Genomic DNA, 25,649 nt, shown 5'->3' with positions numbered 1-25,649 from the left:
GGAGTAATTCAACCTTTTTTTTCTTTCTTTCTTTCTTTTTTCTTTTTTTTTTACACTGTGTGCTTATCTGCACACATCTAAATATCTATAAACATACACAAAAGAGATTTATTACTATAGCTTGGTGTTGTAATGTAACGACAATTTAAAAGTTAGATGTTAAGCATTAACTGTAAGCATTGTCAAAAATCCCTCCACCATTCTCCTGTCTGGCTGCAAGAGATCCCACTACCACATTGTTAACAAAACACTTCATTTTATACAGCTGATATTTTCATTATTGGTTATTGCTTAGTCCATAAATTTTTAAAAAAAAAGGTCCAATACAATTTCCTAGAGAGGTGGCATCTCTTTTGTCTGAACACTCAAATGCCCTTATTTGAATCTTTACCATGTAAAATAAAGAAAAGGAAAGTTTAAAGTTTGCTTGAAAAAACAACTTGAGTGATTATTTAAAGACCAAAATGTGACCTCTATTCACAAATATCATTTCTGCTGCTTTGCTTTACACGGAGAAAATAAGATTCACACTCAGTACCCCGCTAAAACTCAGAGGATGCTGTATGAATTTGATTAAAATATCACACATAGATTGACCTGCTATACAAAGTGTTGATTCCTTGCAATATATAAACAAGAAGAAAACTGTGACATTTTAGGACAACAACTACTACTTTTAATGTTTTAAGTTATCTTTTTTTTATTTAAGAAGCTGGTATTTCTTTTTTTCCTGTTCTTATACACAGCAAATTCCTGCATTCCTGCAAATCCTTAAACTTTACAATACTGCAATTTAAATTAAATGAACATAATTTTACACTACATAATGCATAAACGCTGTTGCTTCCTCAAACCTGTGCCACGGTTAATTAAATGCTAATAAAGTGCTTTTCCAGTCTCACTCTACTAATAGTCCTGGAAGAGGCTATTTTAACACATTTACATTATTTATGTTGCCAAAACTATCATTTGAAACACAAAAAGATCATACTGGATTTTTCTCCCCCAGCCTTTCTCTTATATTTAGAACAAAGTTAATGTTATTGCATTGTAAGTCCTTGCATTGATCATCCCTCTGTAGTCACACCAGCTCTTTAATGGCCTCACATCCATGAATATTAGATACACTTCCCTTCACCCCTCAGTGCAAATATGATGAGCCAGCCTGACGCGGCTTTAAGGAAACAAACAACGAGATATGAGAGTATCTGTATGGGTTTCACATATATCAGATAGAGAAGATTCTGGGATACACTAGTTCGAATACAATGCAAGAATGAAGGCATGGATGCAACTTGCACATGCAGAAACTTATAATACTCCCCAATGACATCTTTCAGCAGAGTCACACAAAAATCACTGCTGCACTTTGGTGTTCGTCTGCTTTTGTGTAATTCTGCAAGCGTGTTTTACAGTGAAGCAACGATAGTGGATATTCTCCTGAGTGAGATTAGCTACAATATGAGGATAGTAACAGAGATGCTGGGTTACAACCCATTATGTCTGGGAGAGAGACAGAGAGAGAGAAAGGGAAAGAAGAGGGAGGTGAGGAGGAGGCGGAAAGGAGGGTGTGACAGAAACACAAGCGAAGAGCAAAGGGAGTCATTATCCGCACACAATATTTGAATCTGCTGTGTTTTTTAATCGCACTGCTTCTCGTCCTCGTGTTATTTTTTTCTTTGCTGTACTATAAGATACTTTGATTGAGGCAACATGAGTTCTCTTCTGACAAATATGTGAGCGGGCTGGAATTTCCCTCCACATAACTAAGTCACTTACTTATTTATGCGGACATCCAGCGAGTGAGAGCATCTGAAGGAGCAGTTTGGGTGTCTCTGACACACGGAGGAGGACATGGCGGGGGACCTTGTGGTTGGGATGCTGTATAACTTGTTACTACCCCTGCTCCTGCTCACTGGTGAGTTGATGTCTGTATGTTTATTTAATTTTTATTTATTTTTACTGCTGGTGTTGGTGGTTTTGTCCAGAGATAGTGGGGTTTATAGGGATATGTAATAGACGCGGTTTCAGATTTTTGGGTGTAAAAGTTTACATGGCAAGAATCTTCAGGTGTTTACTAAAGGTTGCATATCTGTTAACACAGCATAAGTTGGGTAAAAGCTACTGGTGAACCCTTGTTGCAGCATATTATCGAGACACAAAAACAATTTGTGAGAAGCAATGTGCTGCCAGATTAAACCTGAGGTAGACCGTGCTGATGAAAAACAGTTACTTCTATCTGAGCAGTATTTCTGTACCCACCATCGTGTAAACTGTTTAAGTGAAACATGCACATAACGGCCCTATGTGCTACAGGGTAAGGTTAACACTTAACCTGTGCTTGCTGCTTAGGAGCATTTTGATTATCATTTGTTGGTATTTCTGCTGGCATAAATGTTCTCATTTTGCTGTTATAATGTTGTTTAAAATGAATGTATCATATTTGAGGTTAGGTATGAGGTAGTCAGTATTAAGCAATATTCTTTAAGATTCTAACAAATCATCCAGCAGCAGTACCAAAATATTAGCTGAATTGTAGGGCTTTTTTAAATTAGTCAACTAAATTAATATTTATTCCTGTTCCAAAATATTTTAGGTCTACTTGTTGAACTCAGGTCTTTTCCAGCATAGAGCAAACCAATCGAAAACCATCAGCATCTTTAACCAGCTTTGTTAACTAAGGTTTCCTTGCTAAAACAAATATAATGGCTTATATTAATGGTAATAACAGCTTACCAGGGATTTTTCCTACACATAAGAAATCACCCCGGAAGTGTGTAACCTTTTTTTTTAAAACAACTTTAGGTTGGGGTTAATTTAATTATGCATAAAGTGCACCTTTGCTTATCAAATGGGCAAGAATAACAGGAAAATGATAGGGCTTCTGTTAAGTAGTATACACTCAGTGCTGTTACTATAAGCAGAGTAGTCATACTGATGTGGATAGACAACCCAGAACAACCCTTTCAGCCAGGTTTTATAAATTGTTATACTATAAAAAAAAAATCAAAGGTATACTAGACACAGTTTATTCTTTTAGCCTTTGTTTCATTATGTGTGTTTTACTGTTGTGATGTGTACCTGCTACCTTAGATGAAACATTACGAGTATTTTAGAGTTTACATAATAATTAACATTAAAAAGAAGCATGCTGTGCCTTATAAAAAATACTCTTTTTCTTTGAATTTCTCTCAGACCCATTGTGTTTTTTCCCCTCTGCTTCTCAGCTTCATCTTTCCGCTATAATGGTCTGTCACTGGTATATTTCCTGTTTTTGCTCATCTTACCGCTGCTGCCGAACCCGAGTCTGGTCACCATGAAAGGTGAGAGGGGCTCCAGAGGCTAATGATGTCATCTGGCATGTTGTTGCTCTGAATCATAATGTAAAGGTCTTGGTTCAAACTTGATTCAAATCTAAACAACATCAGTGATTCAGTCTTTTTTGCCTGAACTTTAAGCTTATAAGATTATTCCAGCATGTACCAGGTAATTGTAGAAAAACAATGTTCATTTCCTACAATCGTGGGTTAGAGAAAATGCTTTCACTTTAAGAAACATTTCTTGTGATGTGTTGTATAAAATTTGCGGTTCCACATATTTGTACACCAAATGCTCTGTGGCATTCAAACCTAATATTGATCTGGCATCTTATTTTAACGATTAAAATGTTTGGTTAAAACTGATAAAAATTAAGATACATTTTTAGAAATTTAGAATTAGCTTCATGACCCTGACGTCATTCACTCACCTTCTTTCTTGTGGCTTCTTTTAATTTTGGCATGTTGAGGCCGTTTAGTCAGTTCATGCTTCTGTTCAGTTCAGGCGATGATTCGATGGAACAGGACATCCACAGTTATACAGTCTCTGTGTGACAAATCATACTCCAAACAATTAGCAGTGCTTTGAGGTTTGGGCAAATACTTTTTTGTTTTCGCAAGGTCAGGCTGGTATTACTTGATCATTATATATAAATTCATATAACTAGGAATTTATATATTTGCTTATTTTAGTTTAGTCTCTATCTTAACTGCTTTTTGCATTGTTTTTTATGCCATTTAATTTTTTTAATTTATTTTACGCTAATTTATGTACAGTTTTGTGATGTTACTTACCTACTTATCATTTCAAACTTGTATTTTGTGTTTTCGCTGGTTGCCTTTCCCTTTTTTTTAAACTTAGTTTAAAGAGCAGACACAGTTTCACATGACGTATGTGCAAAAGTAGGAGAAATCAAGTAATCTGATGTGAAGTAAAAGAAATGTAAAGACCAGCGCAAGTAAATCAACCTGTGTGCGATGTATATATGTCTACAGCATGTGTGTGTGTCTGCCTTCTCTGTATTGATCACAGCATTCTGATGAATTAAAGTATATGTATCCCTCCCTCAAAGTACTTTGTAAAGGGGAAGTGGTTTGAATGGTCAAATCAATTATACATAGCCTGGTAATTACAGCAAGGAATTAAAAGATGTAATGTCAGCATTTTCACAGCATTTCTTCTTTCGCTCTTTTTCTATGCCTCCATATAAAAACTGTTTACCCTTCAGCTTCATAAATCCCCCTGCTATAATCTTACTGCGCTTGGACTAAGTGGTGAAGCCTGTGTACATCGTGTGTGTACGGCTCATGCGTTTCTGTGCACCCACCTATGCTGGAGAGAGTGTGTACGTGTGTGTTTTATGAAACAATGCTTTTAGTAAAAAGCGTGAACATCGACAACGCATTTGCTGGCTCAGCTAATGCTAAGCCACGTCAGCTATTAATGCTTTGTATCTCCAACCTTTTGATTACAATAACTCTAGCCCTGAGACTATGAACTGTTTTATTTATTTGAATATACAGCCAAAATCGCAACACAGCAACTCACTTTTAGACTGTCATTAATATCTTTAATGACAGTCTAAAAGATAATAAATTCGGAACTTGTGCAAATAATGTTGTGACACGAATGTGATTTCAAAAATAGTGCCACAAAGCGATTTCATTGGATAAATAGCTGTACTAGACCAGTTGTGACAGAGCCAGGCGTTTCTTTGAGACTTGAGTGTCCAGTTTCTTTTAAAGAAAGTGAAGTATGGACAGAACCAGTCCAATTTACTGCCAAGTGTCTGGGAGACAATATTCTGCTGAACAATGTCTGAAGAGAACCACAGGATGCATCCATTACTGTGTGTTTTTGTGTATATGTGTCCCAGAACTCAGAGAGTAACATGCCGGCTTTATTTAAGGGGAATAAAAATGATTATTGAGTTGAACAGGAGACAACAAAACACGTGGTGTACAGCAAAGATAAAAGCAACTTCTATTTTTATTGAAACCTACTTTTCTCTGCAACTACACCTGTGGAATTAATCCTACTTAATTTCAGATACAATTCTGGCTTCCAACAATTATAGAACAATATAATAGATTTAAAAAACTATTGCATAATATTCTGTTTTGCAACAGTTTGCTTGCTTTGCCTTTCAGGACATCTCTTTCTTTGACTTTTGTTTCTCTATAAATTTTATACCAGGGTGTCACAAATTTTGTCCTGCTCACATTTTATTTACATATTCATCTTTTATATTTGAATTACGGTTAAAGTTTGAAGAAAGTTGAATTGACTCAGTATTTTCAGTCTATGAGTAATTGTGTTAGTTATTTGTGATTTCATAAAAGATAAAAATAATAGATTTTGTCCTAATTTCATAAAGTTTTCTTGGTAACATTTAGAGGGAGAGAAATTGCTAATTATTAAAGATTAAAACATCAAAGTCACACCTCGGGACCTTTTCTATCAACATATATAGTGAAATACATCATTTGTTTCCTCGAGAGACAAATTTTGTATTTTTCCCTCTGTAATTCACCACAATGGATTTTAAATCAAACAATCACGATGCGATTGAAGATTTTCACCTTCAATTCAAAGGGTTGGAAAAAACGTGTATAGTTGTATCATTGTTGAGGTCCGCAATAAAGAGACACCTTCATAAATGGAAATACAAAGAATTTACAAAAAGATGCAAACCACAGGTTACAATGAAGAATAAGAGGGCAATGTTGCAAGAAAACATCTAAAACAGCCTGAACAGCTCTGGGGAAACAAAATCCTCGGACAGATGAAGCCAAGATTAACTTGTACCAGAATGATGGGGAGAGTAAGATGTGGAGCAGAAGACAAACTGCTCCAGCATACCACATTACAGTGGCTTGCAAAAGTATTTGCCCCCCTTGAACTTTTCCACATTTTGTCACATTACAGCCACAAACATGAATCAATTTTATTGGAATTCCACGTGAAAGACCAAAACAAAGTGGTGCACACGTGAGAAGTGGAACAAAAATCATACATGATTCCAAACATTTTTTACAAATAAATAACTGCAAAGTGGGGTGTGCGTAATTATTCAGGCCCCTGAGTCAATACTTTGTAGAACCACCTTTTGCTGCAATTACAGCTGCCAGTCTTTTAGGGTATGTCTCTACCAGCTTTACACATTTACAGACTGAAATCCTTGCCCATTCTTCTTTGCAAAACAGCTGCAGCTCAGTCAGATTAGATGAACAGCATTTGTGAACAGCAGTTTTCAGATCTTGCCACAGATTCTCAATTGGATTTAGATCTGGACTTTGACTGGGCCATTCTAACACATGGATATGTTTTGTTTTAAACCATTGCATTGTTGCCCTGGCTTTATGTTTAGGGTCATTGTCCTGCTGGAAGGTGAACCTCCGCCCCAGTTTCAAGTCTTTTGCAGACTCCAAGAGGTTTTCTTCCAAGATTGCCGTGCATTTGGCTCCATCCATCTTCCCATCAACTCTGACCAGCTTCCCTGTCCCTGCTAAAGAGAAGCACCCCCAGAGTATGATGCTGCCACCACCATATCTGACAGTGGGGATGGTGTGATCAGAGTGATGTGCAGTGTTAGTTTTCCGCCACACATAGCGTTTTGCATTTTGGCCAAAAAGTTCCATTTTGGTCTCATCTGACCAGAGCACCTTCTTCCACATGTTTGCTGTGTCCCCCACATGGCTTGTGGTTGTGTACACAGGTGTTAAACTACAAACTATGTGATGGTCAAATAAATTATGGGCGTAACTGTTTGCACTACGGTAAACCATAAACCATTTCTAGCTCATTACACAGAACAAAAGACTTTGTTCTGAATTCTGTAATTGCACTTACTTTTGCTTCCTGCTTGCTACTGGTCTTAGGTCAAACTGGGCAGTTCCTGCGGCTGATCATCTACACGAGTTTGATGTTCCTGACCCTGCAGTGCTTCTTGCAGATCCCCTTCGCATACATTCCTCCACAAGGTGAAAACAAAACTCTGGTCACAATAAATGAGCAATTTTTATAATAAAATGTCACCAATCCTCCGAGCAGACCTCAAAGACAGCCAAAAAAATAATTTGACTATAAAACAGTGCAAAGAAATACCCAATTAAAACAGGAATAATGCTTTTTAACTTGATGGCTGTTTGGTTTTCCCCTTTTCTAACAGTTAGTGGCTTCTGGGATGGATTTCTCTACCATTTGGGAATTGTAAGGTGGGTAGCCTGTGTTGTTTTTTTTAAATGTGCTTATAAACAAATTGATGTATCATCTATTGGAGATCAGTGAAGATCAAATGTTAATGTATGTGTATTTTCAGATTTAGCTCGGTTGATCCTGGGAATATTGTACGTCTCCTGCTCCCAGACGTGGGCCTCTTGGTCTCTACGTTGTTCATACTGAGGCTCTGCAGGAAACTGCTACGCCCCGTGCCTCAGGTCAACCTCCATGAAAACGGAATCCCGCCCTCTGACCCTCAGGTAACCACTCGCTTGTCAACAGCTATAGTCACTATGACACAACATTACCCTTGGGGTATCAATCATAAGGCCCAGGGACCAGAATCAGCCCAGCAAAGACTCCAGTCTAGTCTGCTGGAAAGTTTTGGATAATATGAAGGAGTACAAAGATTTTGAACTGTATTTTAATACATTTTACAGCTTTTTCTGTTGATAAAGATGACTCACTTTGCCATTCAGTGAGTCATCAGTCAAAAAACATTATTACAAATACGGGGCAGTCTGGGGAATGAGCAACTAGACCTTTTTCTGTAATTTTACACATTTATTGTGTGCTTCTTTTTTCTTATATTAAGACATCTCAGGGATTAAATGTTTAGCTAAATGTCTTTACAATGACAGAATGGTGAGTTTCAGTGGTCTGAACCACTTCAGATCAAAGCAGGCTGTATGTGGCCCACAATGTTCTATTGGTTTGACTTCCCTGCATTAAGCTAACAAAGCGCTGATTGTTTCATGGATCTTTCAGGATGTGGAAACCTCTGACACGGAGTCAGAGGATGGAAGTGAAATCGAGGGTTCATCCTTTGACAGCTCAGAAGAGACTACTACCCTGCCGGTACAGTCGGGTCCACCACAATTTGTCCAGAAGCTCATAGTGTTTGCAGCTGGACTGAGGCTGCTGCTGTCAGCTATCATGAACACAGCAGGGAAGGTGGTGGTGACTCTGCTGCTGGGGTTGGCAGGTACAATACAGCAGCAGCTTTGTGCATGCCAGCTTACTATAGCTTAAAAATGGTGAGTATTGCCTAAATCACCTTTTTCTTCATGGCTTGTCATCTTTTATGTGTGTACAGGTATCATACTGCCCTCCCTTACCTCAGGAGTGTACTTCGGGGTGTTCCTGGGGCTGGTGTGGTGGTGGGTGTTTGGCCGCTCCATCAGCATGCTGCTCTTCAGCTCCCTGTGTGTGATGATGGCCATTTTCAGCGGAGGACACCTGCTGGTTCTGTATCTCTATCAGCTGCCACTTTCCCAGGAGCTTATACCACCAGAAGATGTTTATCCCAGGTATAGAAATAAGAGTAGATATTTAAATTATATCAGTCTGGTTCTTCTATTTCTTTATTTAAATTCTTTTTACTAAAAATATGCCTTACGTGGCACTTTTCTCTCTCTCCCTTTACTCTTCCCATTCATCTCCAGATTGTTTGGTATGATAGGAGTCATCAGATCCGACACTTCAAACCTGCACTCTCTTAGCGTGCACACAAACGTCAGCTGGCCAGACTTCCTCAACCCGTTGGTTCTTCTACTCCTCTACTACACACTAGTGGCTTTGCTGCACAAATGGGTTCATGTCACAGAGAAGGTGCGCGTGTGTGTGTCAGACTAAATATGTTTAGAGTCAAAAGTCATATGGGATAGGTTCGAAATGACAAACATGGGTTTTTTGTTAATTAAAATGAGAAAAATACACGCTCACACACATCAGAACTCGTGCAGGTTCCTGGGCAGAAGACAAGCCAGTGACAAAACACACACACAGACAATAATGCAGACAGCTGGGTTATTTTAAGTCACACAAGATCCAGTCACATGGGTGTAAAGTCCAATGAGGTTAAAAAAAATGTTTCTGGCTGGTGGATTTTAATAAGCAACACTTGCCTTGGCTGACGAGGGGAGAAGTTGCTTTTAAACACTAGAGTTGTGCATACATTATCTGCTCTTCAGCTATTGCAGTGACTTGAGCTTAGAAAACTTCTGCTTTTATCATACCAGTAACACATCTCTGCCCCAACTTCCACAACTGTGTTGCCCAAGGAAGCAGATTTCCAGGTTCTACCAGCTTATCTTGGAAGGTTGCCACTCCCAACAGTACTACAAGTAGAAGTGCAAGTTTTACTATTACTTTGAGCGCTACTCTGCCATTGCTGGTCCGCATGGTTTTCACTTACTTGGCAGACTTTTGATAGTGATTGTGCTTCTCAGGATGAAGCAGATGAGGGTGAGAGTCCAGTAGAAAGTCCAGACGCTCCTCCAAGCTTCTCCAGGGTCATCTACATCTCAGGAGATAAGCAAGAGGTAACTTCATTATTGAATTTTGCATCCAACTATCGTTCTGGTTGGTACTTATATCAGTGATCCTGAATTCATGCTGAAAGCTTAATGGCTGTTAAATAAATTATTGGACATCACATAGTTTTATTACTACAAGTTGGTATTTAAACGCCTATTAAAGTCGAGATTTCCCTTTTTAGCTTTTAAGTAGCACAGATGAGGAAACCTATCTACCTGACGAGGTGAGGATGTTTTAGCATTTTCTATTTAGTACACTGAATTCTCAATCAGATGTGGACTCACTTAAAATTTCTTAGAGATTATCCTACAGTTTTGTTGTAACACACAGCATAATTTGCTCTCTTTCTTCAGCCAATGATTTTGATCAAAGGAAACTCCTGGCAAGATCTCCACACTGACAGTCTTGGATGTCCATTAGGAGGGGCAGATTACACAAACGATTACCCTCTACCACATTATGAGGGCAAGGACTCACTGTCTCATGGTAATCACAGAAAACTTAAATACATATTTAATTAACTAAAACTATACGGTACACAAACTTGATAAAAAAGCAGAAGCTACTTTCAGCTGCTCTCTTATTCATAAGGGGTCACTGCATATAGATTTGGCAGATTTTTTAATGACAGATGTCCTTCTTCACACAACCCCAAAAAAGATTTGTGTGTCCTCCTTGGTATGGAACCAGGGAACTTTTTGTTTGTTAGGTAAATATGTAAACCACTATGATATAGAGTCAACTTTTATTTTTCACTAAACCCTTTCATTTCATTCTTTACTTTCCCTCCCTCTTTTGCCAGACACAGAAAGCGAGGAAGATGTGGAGGAGCAGACTGAGGAGGTCCATGAGAGTCTGACAGAGACCTTGCCTCCACCTTCAGGCCCAAGTGGTCTGGTCATTTTTGGTCAGCAGGTGCAAAAGCACAGCTACGTCAGCGGCCTTATCATCATGATGGTAGAGTACAAATAATCATGCTGGTTCATAAATGTGTTCTGTGTGGTGACTTTTTTTTAGCAGCCACAACCAGTATCATCACAGTGTTGAACAGGTGAAGACATTAGGTATAGGTCACATTATATTACAAGCAAAGATAAGGAGAATTTACACATTAGCTATGAAGTTTCAACCTTTAAAGAAACTGGTTTATTTGTTTTTTGAAACCACTTTTTTATACAGTTACAATACTTTAGACAACTGCAAGACTAATTTATATATACCCAGAGTCTACAGGTATTTTCTTTATTTTCTACCAAGGTTATTATAGTTAACTGTAACTAAGATAAAAATTAAATCTAGATGTGAAAGGCATTTTAGTTAGCTAAAATAAAATGAAAAACATGACTTTTGAAAAAAAATTTTTTACTATTACTATATTACTAGATCTTAGTAGTATTGTTAGTTTTCGTACGAGTTTTATCACAAATTGACTAATTAACATCTGACCAGTTGAAGCTAAAGCAGCCATATTTGGGTGAGTAAAGATTAGCAAGCAACTTTGCATAGTTAATAGCAGGCTCACTATGTCGTTATGAAGTTAACTATAACTATTATTCACAACATTAACAATATTAGCTAACTCACCCTAAGCGGCTAAAAAAGTTGTTTTTGTTATGATATCCACTGCATACAGATTTGGAGTATCACCTACAACAACTGGCTGACTTTCGCCATGCTTGTGTGGTCCTGTATAATTTGGATGATGAGAGACAGAAGGCGGTATGCCATGATGTCCGCCCCTTTCCTCGCCATCTATGGCACCGTGCTGGTGGTGCTGGGCTTCTTGAGCGGGCTCCGGCTGAGCCGGGCCGAGTTGTACCCGGGTCTGCCCCCGGCGGTCATAGTGGACTTTGACCTGAACAGCTATCACCCTGCACCCTGTGTCCACCTGGGAGCAAAGGTTAGCCATGACAGGGTAATAAGGAGCAGGAATGGACCTGATAAACTATTGTAATTTCCTTCTGTGGTTCTCGCTTCCATTAAAAACAATAAAGCTGTATTTAGACCTACCTTAGCTTGTAGGTTATATTGTTTTTTGTGTGTGTTACCGTTCAGTCATTTAAGAAACACGAGCCTTACTGTATACAGTAACCTTATGTACTTAGTAAAAATTACTATTGTATAGTAGTTTGGCTTTTTTTTGTACACATTTATTATCTAATATAACTCTAATTCACTTTTTCTTCCTGACATTTATTTATCAGTGTGTTCATGTATTCCATCTAAAGTTTATTACCATAAGGAAATTTGTGTTTTTTTAACCAGACAGTCTGAAGTCACTGAATTCAGTTTAAATCTTTCTTAAACAAGAATTTTCCAACAGTATTCACAGGCTAGTGTACTTTGAAAACTTTTGACAGATTTTTTTAAAATAATTTTTTGTTCCCAACACAGGTCTGCTTCAGCTTAATATTTACTAAGTACACAAACTTGTGTATTTTGTGTTTATGATAAACTATTTTCACTGCAGGTCTTCTACACCTTCAGCTTTTGGTTGATGTTTCGTCAGCAGCTGAAGGAGAGACAGGAGGGGCAGAGCATGAAGGCAGAATCTCTGGATGAAGTCAAAGTCGTGCCATGTAATTTATCTTTTCATTGATTTTCTCGAGATTATATGTCAGAAGATGTTGGAGTAATGTAACTCCTACCTGGGCACTAATGAAAATCATCCTGACATCAACAAGACAAGTTTAATCATCAAGCTGTCTCTGTAATGCCCTCCCTTACCTCCTTCTCTTTCTCACTGTGTTTCTGCCTCCTTGTTTTGCACCTTGCCAGCGGAGGAAAATCAGCCATCTCCTCTGGTAGCGAAACTGATCTCAGGTGTAAAGGGGTTTCTGGTGAAGTACTGGATCCTCTTCTGCTGCTCTATGTTCTTTGTGGTCAGCTTCTCTGGAAAGGTATCTAATGACAGACTTAAACATCGTAGCATTGGCTAAGGCAGATTTTTACTAACAGAGGCCCTAAATATCACAGGAAGAAGTTTTTTAACAACTATTTTTTGCTTTGCTTCTCAATATGTTTTTTGCATTCTCATTACATGTAGTGCCCAGTGCTCACCAGATACTGGCTGTGAGCACTCTGGCTAACATGGTTATTGTAAGAACTCATCTTGCTACTGTTTCAGCCCATGGTGCTACATACGGCAACGTACAGCAGCTTTAGTAATGCTCATCTAACAGAGTTGTGAGATGAAGTCCCAGTTACATCCTGTAAAAATGAAGATGTTGTTACAGCGGCTTTCAGTAAAGGCTGCACAATCTTAATCTGCAGACATAGTCACAGAGAGTCTGTCTGTGGTCAGTGAGGGAGCGGAACCAGCGCTTCCAGTCACCTTTGTAACTGCAACTCCTCCGACTTCCCCGAACATCAATGCACTCTCACCTCGTCCTTGAATGCACTGAAAATGCACCATACTGTATCATTATAAAGCAGAGCCTTTCTCTATAAGTCGGATATAATGCAAACAAAAATGTATTGCAAAAAGAGTTTTCCAAAAATATTTTCAAACTGATCTTTAGGAGCCTCTGTATGGTCAAAAACGAATATTATTATGATTAGTAGTAGTATTAGAAGTAATAGGTTTAAAAGTAGTTTTATTGTTATTCTTGTTGTTGTTTTTTCACATGTATTTCCTTCTTCAGTACTGTTGAATATCAGCATGTGTTTTGTCTTCTGCTAGTAAAACCTTATTTACGAAAAAGAAGATGAAAATGCTCCTTCCCATAGTCCCACACGTCATTGGATCCGTCTGTTTCTATAATCTCAGTCTGAATTGTTTCTGAGCCGTGCAAATAATAAGTAAATACTATTGTTTCATTCATTGTATCATGTTTCACTCAGGTGGTCGTATACAAAATCCTCTACATTGTCCTCTTCCTCTTCTGTGTTGTTCTTTACCAGGTTAGTAACTTAGTTTTCTGTCCTCTAACTTAAAGTAGACTTATATCAGAGTATAGTTACTCAGCTCACAAAATATCTATCTATCTATCTATCTATCTATCTATCTATCTATCTATCTATCTATCTATCTATCTATCTATCTATCTATCTATCTATCTATCTATCTATCTATCTATCTATCTATCTATCTATCTATCTATCTATCTATCTATCTATCTATCTATGATTTTGAAATGGGTCACTAAGTGGAAAGTTAATCCACTTTTATAGTTAAAATGTTGTTGTAGAACACATAAAGCCAATATATTTTAGGTTCATCTTACACTATAATGTGTTGACTCCTAAACTAACATCAGTGAACCATTCAGCTGTTGTTTGTGCGTAAAAATGTTCGGAGTGGGTGTAGATCTTCCATAAAATGTAGAAAAGCTCACAAAGGCAGACTGTTTACTCTTCATCCATACTCTTTTCCAGTTAAAAGTATTGATTATGACTAATAAGCACATACACAGCCACTTTTTTTGCTCCAGTTTTACTGTTTTTTCTTGCCCATATTATGTTTCTGCTGACCTTTTAGAAAGATGGTAGGCACTTACAGGAAGGCCTAATGGCTTTGGACATGACATGTCTATTTAGACAACATCAGCAACGCCCGGTGTTTTACATACCAAGGCGATTCGAAGGATAAATGCAACACTGTCATTTTTAATGAAGATCTAATTTGGCTGTTCTGAACTATTTTGTTTAATTTTTATATATTAAATATATATATATATATGTATATATTTATTGTCCAGGTACACCCTGGACAGACTGGCAAGGTGTACCCTGCCTCTCGCCCTATGGTGGCTGGAATAGGCTCCATCCGTCCCTTACCCTGAAAAGGATAAGGGAAAGAGGATCGATGGATGGATATTTAATTGGTAATTATAAGACTTACAGGGGAAATTATAAACTGTGTTTTTTCTCTCAGATCCGTTATGATGTGTGGCGTCGACTCCTGAAGACGTTCTGGGCAGTGGTTGTTGGTTACTCCATGGTGGTGTTGATAGCTATCTACATGTACCAGTTCAGAAGCGTGTCTGGGCTATTCAGACAAATCATGGGGATGTCAGAGGAAGGGTGAGTCTCATACAGTATTGTGCAGAAGTCTTTAGAAACTTCTTGATTCTTTATATTTTGTTAGGTAAATGGGATAATAGATGCTGCAATTTATGGAAACATGTGCAAGCACATATGTAAATACAGTGAAAGACAGTCTCTGACGTGCTGAAACACTATCCGCTCAAAACACGTGAGGGCTATAGGTTTGAGGCTGCTGTCGGGGGTTATGGGGGGGGGGGCCTCTGGCATTTGTAGTTGTTGAGGGCTTGGATGCCTCTTCACACCTTCTGGCAGCTGGTCTGTGAGGAAGTTCTCTTTCCTCTTCCTGTAGGCCTCCTTGGCCTGTTTGATGCCCCTCCTTAGGTTGGCTCTGGCACAGAGAGCTGTCCCTCATGCTGAAGGCGCAATTACTAGTTTTGATCAGAGCCTGTACTTCACCCATTATCCTGAGTTTTTGGTTAGAAAAAACCTGGATGGTTTTGGTCACTGTCATATTCTCTACCCAACACTTGATGTAGAAAAGGATAGATTGAGTTTTTCCATAGTTATGTGTAGACACGACACTGGTTTATACCTTGAGTTTGGTCCTTTTTATGTTTGTATGATTCTTACGTCAGTGGCTTAATAAAGAGAAAACTTTCCTCTGAAATGGTCAGGTACAAGGAGTGGACCAAAAATGAATGAAAAAGCAGGCAATGTCCAAAGAAAAACATTGAAGGACCTTGAGAAAGCCCTGAGAACTATTGCTCAAGAGCACTTTAAAACATTGCAAGAAGGCCTGACTCCTAGAAAGCAAATATAAAGAAATGAGGGGTGTAGACTCGAGTCTTTTGTCTTGTACTATATACTCGTGGTAGGTCGTGAATTGTTACTCATTAATTTATTTTTGTTAGTGTTAGGAGCCATTTTGATATGAAGCAAGAAACTTCTTTATATCTGTTTAATTTGTCTTTGTAGCAGACTTGGCTGTTTGTTATAAGGTTGTGTGTTTTTCTCCCATGTGATTCTCCAGTCTTCGTGACCTGGGTCTGGAACGGTACGACACGGTGGAGCTGTTTGCACGCATTCTGCTTCCTGCTACGTTCCTTTTGGCTTGTATCCTCCAGCTTCATTATTTTAACTTTGACTTTCTGACTCTCACTGACCTGGACAACGTACCTGTCAGAGAGACTTCAAGGTGAGACAGCAGGAATGTATGGAGGGAAAGATCCTGCTCAGAAAAAACATTCTGTCCTTTGATATCGATATGAACAAGAACATGTGGTGCGTTATATTAAAAGAAACTTAAAGAAATGAGGCAGTCATGTATGTCAAAATAGGATAAATCTACTTAGAAAATATAAAAAATACATTATTTTTATTATATTTTAAAAGTAATTATAGGTTTCCCCCTCTCTAGATAAATGAAATAACAATTTTTGTGGCTTTTTTGTATGAGGTGCAATAAAAAAGCTCTATGACTCCTTGAAAACACCTTAACAGATTTAAATTCTTCCCTTCAGGGTTGTCTTCCTGCACACCTGAGCCATTGTTGAATTGTAGCCAGAGACCTAACTCATTACCACGAATGATACTTGATGTAAAAGTCAGGTCAGTTTGGCACAGAAGTTAATGATTGTGTTCTGCAAGATTTTGAGGTTCAAGGTGAATTCGCAGCTGCTCAAGTGCTACTCGTCATAAGAGGATGTTAAAATTGTAGCATCACTGGGTACAGTCAGAAGATGCACAACAAAACAACTTTGAAGGGGAGTTTTTAGGTTTTTTGTTAAGGGAAATTTTAATAAGTCGTATGAAATGTTTACGTTTTGATTGCCTACTGACTATACTACATACTATGTGTCTCGTTTGTCCTTTTCTTCGTACAGAGAGGAAGAGCTCATGAATTCAGTCAATGAGATATCTGACACGTAAGTGTAGCAATTATCCTATTATAAATTTTTAATTGTACTCGCAGTTCAAATACTTTGATTGTTTGTACAAAGATCCACCACATTTGACCGCATCTCACACGGCTTATTCACTGCCTGTGGATAAAATCTGCATTTGAATCAAAATGAACTTTCTTTATGTGGTGAGAGCATTACATTATGTTTCAGTTACATAAAAATATTAAAAGTCGGGCAATAATAAAATAGTCTCTGGCTGTGCTTTGAGGTAACTGAAATATTACAAGTATTGTCATTATTCTCATTTTGTCCCAGGATTAAAGAAAACATTCAAAAACTCCAGAAACGGTAAAACTTTTCATTGTTGTTTTATTATCTTCATTCTGTATTGTATTAATTTGGAACATAATTTGTTTGGATGAAAAGTTACTACGTATACTTGGATATATAACAACCTGTAAAACTGCCGATGGATTTGTTACTGAATTCCTGCAGTTTTTTAGTTAAATGGAACACCCTCATTGTGGTTGTCAGGCTTGTGAAGGAGCAGATGGGAAATGGTAAAAGTCAGGAGACTCTGGCCAGCATTGGACAGCAAAGCTCCTCAGAAAAAGGGGCAGAAGAGCAGGAGGAGGAGACAGGAGAAGGTAGTATCTGTAACAACAATGTTTTTCATTAACAAGCTGGCACAGGTTGTTGTTGTTTTTTCAATTTTACTCTCTGAAACTCGTTGGCTTCCTTTAACACATGCAAACACATGCAAACATTACTCTTTCAGTTTAGAGCATTTGGAGTCTATTCACATGTTCTGATGTTTCCTCTTCAGATAACTGAGATTGTACTGTTACTGTCTGCGGCTGCAGCATTGATATAATCCAGTGTTAATGATCAAATTATGTCTGATGCCCTTTCCTACCCTTGGTATCATCCCCTCTTCTTAGAAACAGTGCACAGCAGCAGTGAGGACAAGTGGATTGTGATTGTGGATCGGGCGAGCCTGCTGCTCATCCAGGGTCTGTCGGGGTTTCGAAGGCTCCAGGAGCTGAGCTGGAGGCTGATGGAGCTCCACAGCCTCAAAATTGTGTCGTCTGGCATCATCTGGGTATCGCTGCAAGAGGTGGGATGTTGGCTCTGATCATGCATGCATAAATTCTATAGGTGTGTAAATACAAGTTATTAAAGCAGCAACAAAAAAAATATGTCCAACAGTATTGATTTACTTAGTGCTGATGTTGATGAGGGTACATTTAACCTCCAGCTCTTCTTCTTCTCTGTACATAAATATGTTAATATATTTTGCACAGGTTTCACTGATGAACTTGCTTTTCCTGGTTCTGTGGGCATTTGCACTCCCATTCCCACGGTTACGACCTTTAGCATCAAACATCTCTGCTGTGTGGGCATGCGTCATGGTGGTGTGCAAGATGTTTTACCAGCTCAAAGTCATCAAACCTCTTGATTACTCCTCTAACTGCACTGCTGTGAGTTTTCTGTAATTATAAGTCTCTGGAGGTTGGATTAAGTGGCTCGTTTCTGTGTTATTGGGGTTTTTTGCGCTTGTATTCTGTGGTAGTGCAGTTATACTCACCTCACAGCAAGAAGGTTCTCTGGTCAAACCTGCTAATGCATGTTAAGTTAATTTGTGAATGTAACTGCCACTGTGTCACTCAGGATTGTAGTTATGTGGGATGCTATTTCTTCTACTATGCACAAACATTACAAACTTCAGTCACATGGTCCTGATGTCATCTCTGATACTGAGGTAGAAACAGGCTTTGATAATGAGTCTGACTACCTTGTCTAGGGTTTACTTCCCTCCAACAGCTCGGGCCTGGATGATGGAGCAGAGCTGAAGGGAAACATGGTGGAGTTGCTGAGGAGGTCTATTCTCTACATCGAGCCCGTTGACCCCGTCTACTGGTGTGGAGCACTGCGCAAGTGTGAGGGCAGGATCCTCCCCTGTCTCAGGGTGAGCTGATACATGTCAAAGTTTGGTATCTTAAAAAAATTGTGATGTGTTTCCAACATTTAGAAAAGAGTGCACCTGCTTTTAAAAGCTCTTTTAAAGTTGTCCAGATGAACAGAATCAACTTTTGGAGATTTACTTACCTGGATGATTGAGCATCTTTTAAAGTCATTTACTAGTCATGAAACTTCATTAGGGCAAAAATCTTTAAGAAATTTAGATTTCAGTTACTTAGCAGTAGTTTTGTTTAGAGAAAATAATACTTTGATATCCATACTATTATTATAGCATTAAAGTAATTATTGGTTGTTGTTTTTTTACTGTGGTAGAACCATCTGATGGTCCTGGGTCTGCTGGTGTTCGAGTCTACTGTCCACCGCCACCAGCTCTACTTTCGTCTCAATAACAGCCTGAAGCCTCCACCCTTCAGCATTATCTTCCAAGGCATCACCAGGCAGCACCTGGATCATGGCATCCTGCCATGCATCAAGTACTTCATCAACTTCTTTTTCTACAAATTTGGACTCGAGGTACTTTTTCAGGCTTGCAGTATTCATTCTGTTTCTCTTTAACTGAAAGTGCACATCTCTGACTTCTTACCATGCTTGTACTGCTTCTTAGATCAGTTTAATCGTTGCAGTCAATGTGATTGGTCAGAGGATGGATTTCTACGCCCTGCTCCATTCCTGCGCCTTGCTAGCCGTCCTGTCTCGGCGACGCAGGAAGGCGATTGGTGAAGTGTGGTCTAAATACTGCACGTTTACAGCGGGCCTCATGGTGCTGCAGTATCTGCTCTGCATCGGCATCCCTCCTGCTTTCTGTGTTGGTAAGGATCTTTCTAATAGTTTGTAGCAGTTTTGCTTCCATGTCTTGAAAAAAATATAAAAAAAGTTTCTAAGATAAAAAATGTAATCACCTAAATCACTTCAAAGGAAATATAAATATATATAAATGAAAATAATCTGTGCTATGCCTTTTATTCCATTTGCTTGGTAGATTACCCCTGGAGAACAGCTGTTCACCCTTTGTCTTCTAATGTGATTAAGTGGTTTTACATGCCGGACTTTGCCATGAGACCCAATCCTTTATTCATATTCTGTGAGTTGATCTTCTAAGTTCTTATTTTGTTGATCTTCTTTTCCTCTTCTGGGTTAGGGTCTCCCATTTTTGTCCTTTTCCGTCTGCAGATGACTACCTCCTGCTGCTCTGCTCGTCTCTGCAGTGGCACGTATTTGAGGAGGAGAACCGAGCTGCAGTGCGACTGCTGGCCGGGGACAATGTCGAGATCAGCCGCAGTTTGGATCCTTGCTCCTTCAACCAGTTCATACCTGTTGACAACTTTCTTCACTGCAGGTCAGAATGTGTGATTCTTAATTGTTGTAGGGTTGATATGTCTGTTATCAGTATACTGACACTGTGTAATTCTGTTGTTCAGTTTATTTTCTTCTTATCTTTAACATGACTCACCCTCCAAATCTAAATTTAGTGTTGATCGGAGCAGGAAATAGCCTGAACTCCATAATCCAGCACTCTCATCAAACCGCTTTTTGTATTGTGGGTTAAACTGCATATGGAGAGTTGGGAGCCCATCACGCTGGTCTGTGGTCATTTTAGGAGCATTAAAGGGTTGAATTAGATTATTAATTTATGCGTGTCTCATTTCCAGGAACTTTTGTTAATGGGCTTTATTTCAGTCTTCAGATTTCTTGCTGTCCATAAAATATATTTCTGAAAATTCTCAGACAAAACCAAAAAAATTCCATGTGGAAAACACATTTGGAATTAGTAATTTATGTACAATTTTATATTAAAATAAATACAAGAAATTCGACTCCCTGTCAGCTTAGAAGATTGCAGATACAAGTGGCGGAAACAAGCTGGCCTGCCCCTTAGTGATAGGTTTTAGGCATTCAGGGGCTCAGATTAGAGCCGCCATTCCTCCACATTGAAAGGAGCCAGCTGAGGTGGTTCAGGCATCTGACAAGGATGCTTTTTGGTGCCTCCTGGATGAGGTGTTTTCCCCTACCGTGAGCAGGCTCCAAGGTAGACCCAGGACACGCTGGGGAGATAATCTCTCTGAGTTCGGCTGGGAATGCCTCGATGCTCCCCTGGATGAACTGAAGGAGGTGGCTTGAAAGAGGAAGGTATGGGCTTCTCTGCTTATGCTGCTGCCCCCAGGACTCAGTGCCATGTATGTAGAAGTCTGAATTTTCTGATTATGATGGCTACAAAATACATGAAGTAAGATTGAACTCTTTGAACAAGTTCAGATTTAATCTAAATGATTGTCCTTCTTGCTCTGCACCGTTCTCTCACATACACTCTTCCTGCTCCTCTTCTCTGATTGTTGTAATCCAACTAATCATCCCTGCCACCTATATTATTGATTCATTAATTAATTATTCCCTATTTGTAAAATTGCAAGCAAGCCACATGAGCGATGATTTTGAGGCTCGGGCTCCTTTGTTTCAACACATATTAGGGACGACAAAATTATTATTTATATCTCTATTTATTTCTCTGATGAACTTTTGGGCTATTCGCAGACGACTGATCGCCTAATCAGAGGGAACGCCCTTTTAAAGCCCCGTCTGCCAACTTAAGAAATAAAGCCGTCATTACACATGTACTTTGGACAATGCTGGAAGATTCGATTCAGTTCGATTCTATGGAGCCGCCAGAAAAGTGTGCACAGAAGGCAGGAAACCTGATTTTGACTTACTGTAAATTCACCAGACAGACTTTGTACTAAGGAGCTAGCAGGTTAATGACTGATAAAAGAAAGAACTTGCTTATTTGTTTACACATAATAACACCACATCATGTTCCATTATGTTGATGTGCGTGAGTGATGTCAATGACCACAGGGAGCATCTGAGGCCTCGCTTCCAGACAGAAGCAACATTTAGTAAAGAGCTCATGATTTTTATTAAACATATAAACAGAAAACAAAACATAAATCATTGAATTCTCCCCTGTCTGTTCACATCCATGCATTTATTCATTGTACTACAACTGCACTGAATACTTTCTTATTGTCTGCAGTGCAAGTGTTAGTGTTATAACTAACTCTGTTTAGGCATGTAGTGTTCCCATGCTAAACTACATTAATTTTGTAAGTTACTATTAAATGTCCTTGTTTCCTTGGTGAGCTGAAAAGCCTGAAAATATAGAATACAAAATCTCTAATTTCCCCAGTCAAATTTTTGTACCACTCTGGATAGATAAGTATAAATAACTTGAAATGAGACAGCATAATCTCTAAACGTTAATGGTTATGAGTTTCCAAAGTGTCAGCCTGCACTTCAGAGCCTGTTGTTTAGATAGAGGGGATGAAGAGGTGGCAAAGTTCATGGTAGAAGTGCAAGGTGAAACGTAGTTATGCAAAGACAGATCGCTCCTTCAAAAAGGCTGTAAAGAACACTAAATACTTTTAAAACGTTTCTAATTGTCTAGAGTTCTTGGACATTAAGTGTTTTTGTGTGCATTATAAGATAAACAATCGCTACCTCTGAGAAAAATGCTTTCCCTGGAAGTGGTTGAAGAGATTACATTGTTTTTAACTGTTAAACTACAAACCCGTTTATTCAGTTCATTCTTTTGTTAAAATCTTTAACAGTTTTCATCTAATTTTCTTTTCTTATTTACTTTTTCTACAAAATTTAAAAAGCATTCTCTCAAACATTTGAAAAAGTAAGAAATGCATTCAATTAAATCCATAAGCCTGGACAATTACATCATAAGCCTGTACATTAAATATGGATAACGTGCACTTTAATAATAATTTTTTTGCTGTATCTTAATGTAAATACAGAGAAGGAATAAACTACTTGAAGAGTTTTAAATATGTGCTTTCCAAGGTTATTATAGTTTACTAAAACTAAAGTAAAAGCTGGAATTAGAAGGTTTTTTTTTTATTAACTTAAATAAAAATAGAAACTAGACTCTTGAAAGATATCAAAACTAACTAAAACATTTCGTGAACTTGGAAATCAAATTAAAATAAAAAAAATAGTGAAAGTTTTAATATTTATTATTTTAATATAATTGATAATTTGATTTTATCACAATTTGCTTAATGAAGCAGTCATGGATGTGTTTATTGGGAGTCTGGATGTTGTGTTTTTATTGTATTGCCTGTACTGATTTTCCTAAATCCTGCCTCTAAAATATGCCCTCCTCTATGTGGCGTCTAAAAATAAAAACTAATAGAAAATACAAAACTAGATTAACTGTAGTGCTTACATATTTTTTATAGCGATGGTTTAGCTTTGTAATATTTGGCAGTATGATTTGCTTTCTTTTTAAACTGAAGATGTGGTCTCTGTTTTGTCCTCAGGTGCTATCTTGATATGGTGAAGGTGTTTGTTTTCAGCTACTTCTTTTGGCTGGTGCTTTGTCTCATTTTCATCACTGGCACGACACGCATCAACATCTTCTGTCTCGGCTACCTGGTGGCCTGTTTCTACTTCATGCTGTTTGGAGGCAGTGTGCTGATGCAGCCAGTCAGATACATCCTGCGGCTATGGGACTGGCTCATTGGGTACACCTGCTTTGTGATCGCCATGAAGAACCTGGTGTCTGTAAGCGACCATACCATAAAGAAGTTCAGAAGTTGTACAATTGTACAGAATAATTCAAGACATGCAGCTATTTTTTTAAAATCATGCATTACTGATTAATGCCTCTTTTTCCTTCTTTCAGCTGGGTTCTTGTGCCTACCTGGACAGCCTGGTGAAGAACAGCTGCTGGCTAATTCAGGCATTTAGCATGTTTTGCACCATCAAAGGTTATGATGTCCGTAAGTGTCTGTAACAAGGATATTTAGTCACGATTTGTGTTAGGGAGAAAAGAATGTGCCAGAATTTCCGATGGTATATTTACACTCAAAACCACTTTATTAGGTACTCCTGTTAAACTGCTCATGAATGCAAATATCTAATCAGCCAATCACATTGCAGCAACTCAGTGCATGACCTGCTGAAGTACAAACTGAAATTGTCACAGTGCTGAAACAATAATTATAAGCATCATTAAAAAAAGAAAAAAAAACACAACAGAAATACATGATGGAAAATTAGAGTTTTTATATTGACATTCAACATTTTTTAGATGTTTTACAACACTTTTTTACAGCTGTGTTATATTTTACTTTTTTTTTTATAGTTGCACTTTATTTGGAAGGTTAAAATTATCATTTTAATTAGCCAAAATAAAATGCAGAATTAAATATCCATTGGTATACATTAAAATTAAAATCAAAGTCATTATTCTACACAACACATGATGCAGAAATGTTTTCTGTCATGTAAAAGTTTGTTAAAATCTGCTGTAAATTCTTCAGACATATTTCTCCTACCCTGTGTGCCTTTCAGCTGATCCCGATGATGAATGTGAGCTGCCTGCAGGTGAAGCCGGCATCGTCTGGGATGCGATCTGTTTCACTGTCCTCTTGGCACAAAGGAGGGTCTTCCTCAGCTACTACTTCCTCTATGTGGTGTCTGACCTCAAGTCTTCTAAGATATTGGCCTCTAGGTCAGTGCTTCATTTTCAGGTTTAGCTCTATAACATACAGTAGTCTTAAAGCTTTACACATAAGGTCAGTGAGGTTTGAAAACTTGAAAGTTTTATATGTTTTGTTGGATAAATCTAGATTGAGTGTAACACTTAAAAAATAAAAGAAAACCAAAGACACAAGAATTCATGCGAAAGCTGTTTACGAGAGGTTTTTGGTAGCTCTCTCTTTCATGGATAAATCATTACACAGAATTCCTAATAATAATTTCCAGTAATTTTCCTGGAAAGAACAACGTGATTTGGTCCTAACTGCATGAAAATGTATTTCGGCATGTTTGTTTGAGTTGCTGTGGATTTACTAAGGCTTACAAGGCTATGCTAGAATGACCAAACTACAGTTTATTTTTTCTGTTTTTTTCTGTTCTGTTTTTACAACATAGTAGCTGTAAAAAGACATCACTAATCTCTTACTCTAACTCATTTTACATGGTGGGTCAGATACAACCCACTTTCATCCTGAGAGGGCCAGACCAGTGAAACTTTCTTTTCTTTGTGTTTGTATACAGAAGTTTATTTGCACATTTAATTGCTGAAATATCTCAATATAAGTAAAAAGAGCAGTTTCAACAGTATGTCTCAGTTTTGCTGCATAACTAAGAAGTGTTACTCTACTAAATGAAAGAAATCTGTTGCCAAGATCTGTATGATGTGTAAAACAAAATGTGTAAAGCATTGCCCAGACTGTCCTGTAATAATTGGACCGCACTGGAGTCTGCGCCAGGCCAATTTTGTCACACATTTTGGGCCTTATGTTTGACACCCCTGCTTTAGAGTCACAATGTAAACTTAGCTTGTTAATGTAAAAACAAACAAAGTAAAAGCTAAAACAGCAGTTAATGTCCCTGTCCATCTCGACCTTGAAGGGGCGCTGAATTGTTTGAGGCCAGAGTGAAAAAACAGGTAGCAGCCCGACTGGAGATGGAGAAGAAATCAGTGGAGGCTCTGAAGAAACAGTAAGAACACTTACACTGAAACCATTAATGGATCAGGTTTACAGTAAAGACCATCACACTTCCCCTCTTCCTAAGCAGCGAGTTATAAACTAACCTTTCAGCCTTCTTCCTATAGGATGGAAAAGATCAAATCTAAACAGAAGAGTCGACCTGCACCACCAGAAGAACCTCTTGCTGATCAGGAGCAGGTGACACCTGGTAACACAAGTGACTCTTTTTCAGTTTCTAATGTTAGCAAGGAAAACAGGCCAAATTCATACAGTAGAGTAGAGAGAGTATGGTGAGGGATGTTTGAGGAGGGGGTTTAGTCTGCTTGTTCTTTTTCTCTGTGATGGATGTGTTTACTTTATGGAAGCCAGTAAATATCATCAACACATAAACAAAACGAACTGTAAATTCCAG

At 38.3% G+C, this 25,649-nt stretch overlaps 1 protein-coding gene across 1 annotated transcript in view; it reads left to right on the top strand.

The window, feature by feature from the left end:
- Window positions 1-1,854: 1,854 nt before the first annotated feature.
- LOC101467295 (piezo-type mechanosensitive ion channel component 2) overlaps window positions 1,855-25,649 on the top strand; it is a 33,747-nt gene continuing 9,952 nt past the window's right edge. Inside the window, exons 1-26 of the mRNA XM_076878378.1 lie at window positions 1,855-1,918; window positions 3,228-3,323; window positions 7,200-7,301; window positions 7,490-7,535; window positions 7,640-7,799; window positions 8,308-8,524; window positions 8,636-8,849; window positions 8,985-9,150; window positions 9,771-9,863; window positions 12,329-12,437; window positions 12,637-12,758; window positions 14,735-14,883; window positions 15,878-16,042; window positions 17,286-17,398; window positions 17,693-17,868; window positions 18,056-18,236; window positions 18,596-18,720; window positions 19,047-19,247; window positions 19,339-19,543; window positions 19,714-19,815; window positions 19,905-20,070; window positions 23,057-23,300; window positions 23,422-23,518; window positions 24,093-24,252; window positions 25,158-25,247; window positions 25,363-25,445. Of these exons, the coding sequence (XP_076734493.1) occupies window positions 1,855-1,918; window positions 3,228-3,323; window positions 7,200-7,301; window positions 7,490-7,535; window positions 7,640-7,799; window positions 8,308-8,524; window positions 8,636-8,849; window positions 8,985-9,150; window positions 9,771-9,863; window positions 12,329-12,437; window positions 12,637-12,758; window positions 14,735-14,883; window positions 15,878-16,042; window positions 17,286-17,398; window positions 17,693-17,868; window positions 18,056-18,236; window positions 18,596-18,720; window positions 19,047-19,247; window positions 19,339-19,543; window positions 19,714-19,815; window positions 19,905-20,070; window positions 23,057-23,300; window positions 23,422-23,518; window positions 24,093-24,252; window positions 25,158-25,247; window positions 25,363-25,445 (3,646 nt within the window). The remainder of the gene's footprint in view (window positions 1,919-3,227; window positions 3,324-7,199; window positions 7,302-7,489; window positions 7,536-7,639; window positions 7,800-8,307; window positions 8,525-8,635; window positions 8,850-8,984; window positions 9,151-9,770; window positions 9,864-12,328; window positions 12,438-12,636; window positions 12,759-14,734; window positions 14,884-15,877; window positions 16,043-17,285; window positions 17,399-17,692; window positions 17,869-18,055; window positions 18,237-18,595; window positions 18,721-19,046; window positions 19,248-19,338; window positions 19,544-19,713; window positions 19,816-19,904; window positions 20,071-23,056; window positions 23,301-23,421; window positions 23,519-24,092; window positions 24,253-25,157; window positions 25,248-25,362; window positions 25,446-25,649) is intronic.

This window comes from Maylandia zebra, linkage group LG20, assembly GCF_041146795.1.
Source record: "Maylandia zebra isolate NMK-2024a linkage group LG20, Mzebra_GT3a, whole genome shotgun sequence".
Lineage (NCBI taxonomy): Eukaryota > Metazoa > Chordata > Actinopteri > Cichliformes > Cichlidae > Maylandia > Maylandia zebra.
This window is presented reverse-complemented; position numbering and strand designations above follow the sequence as displayed.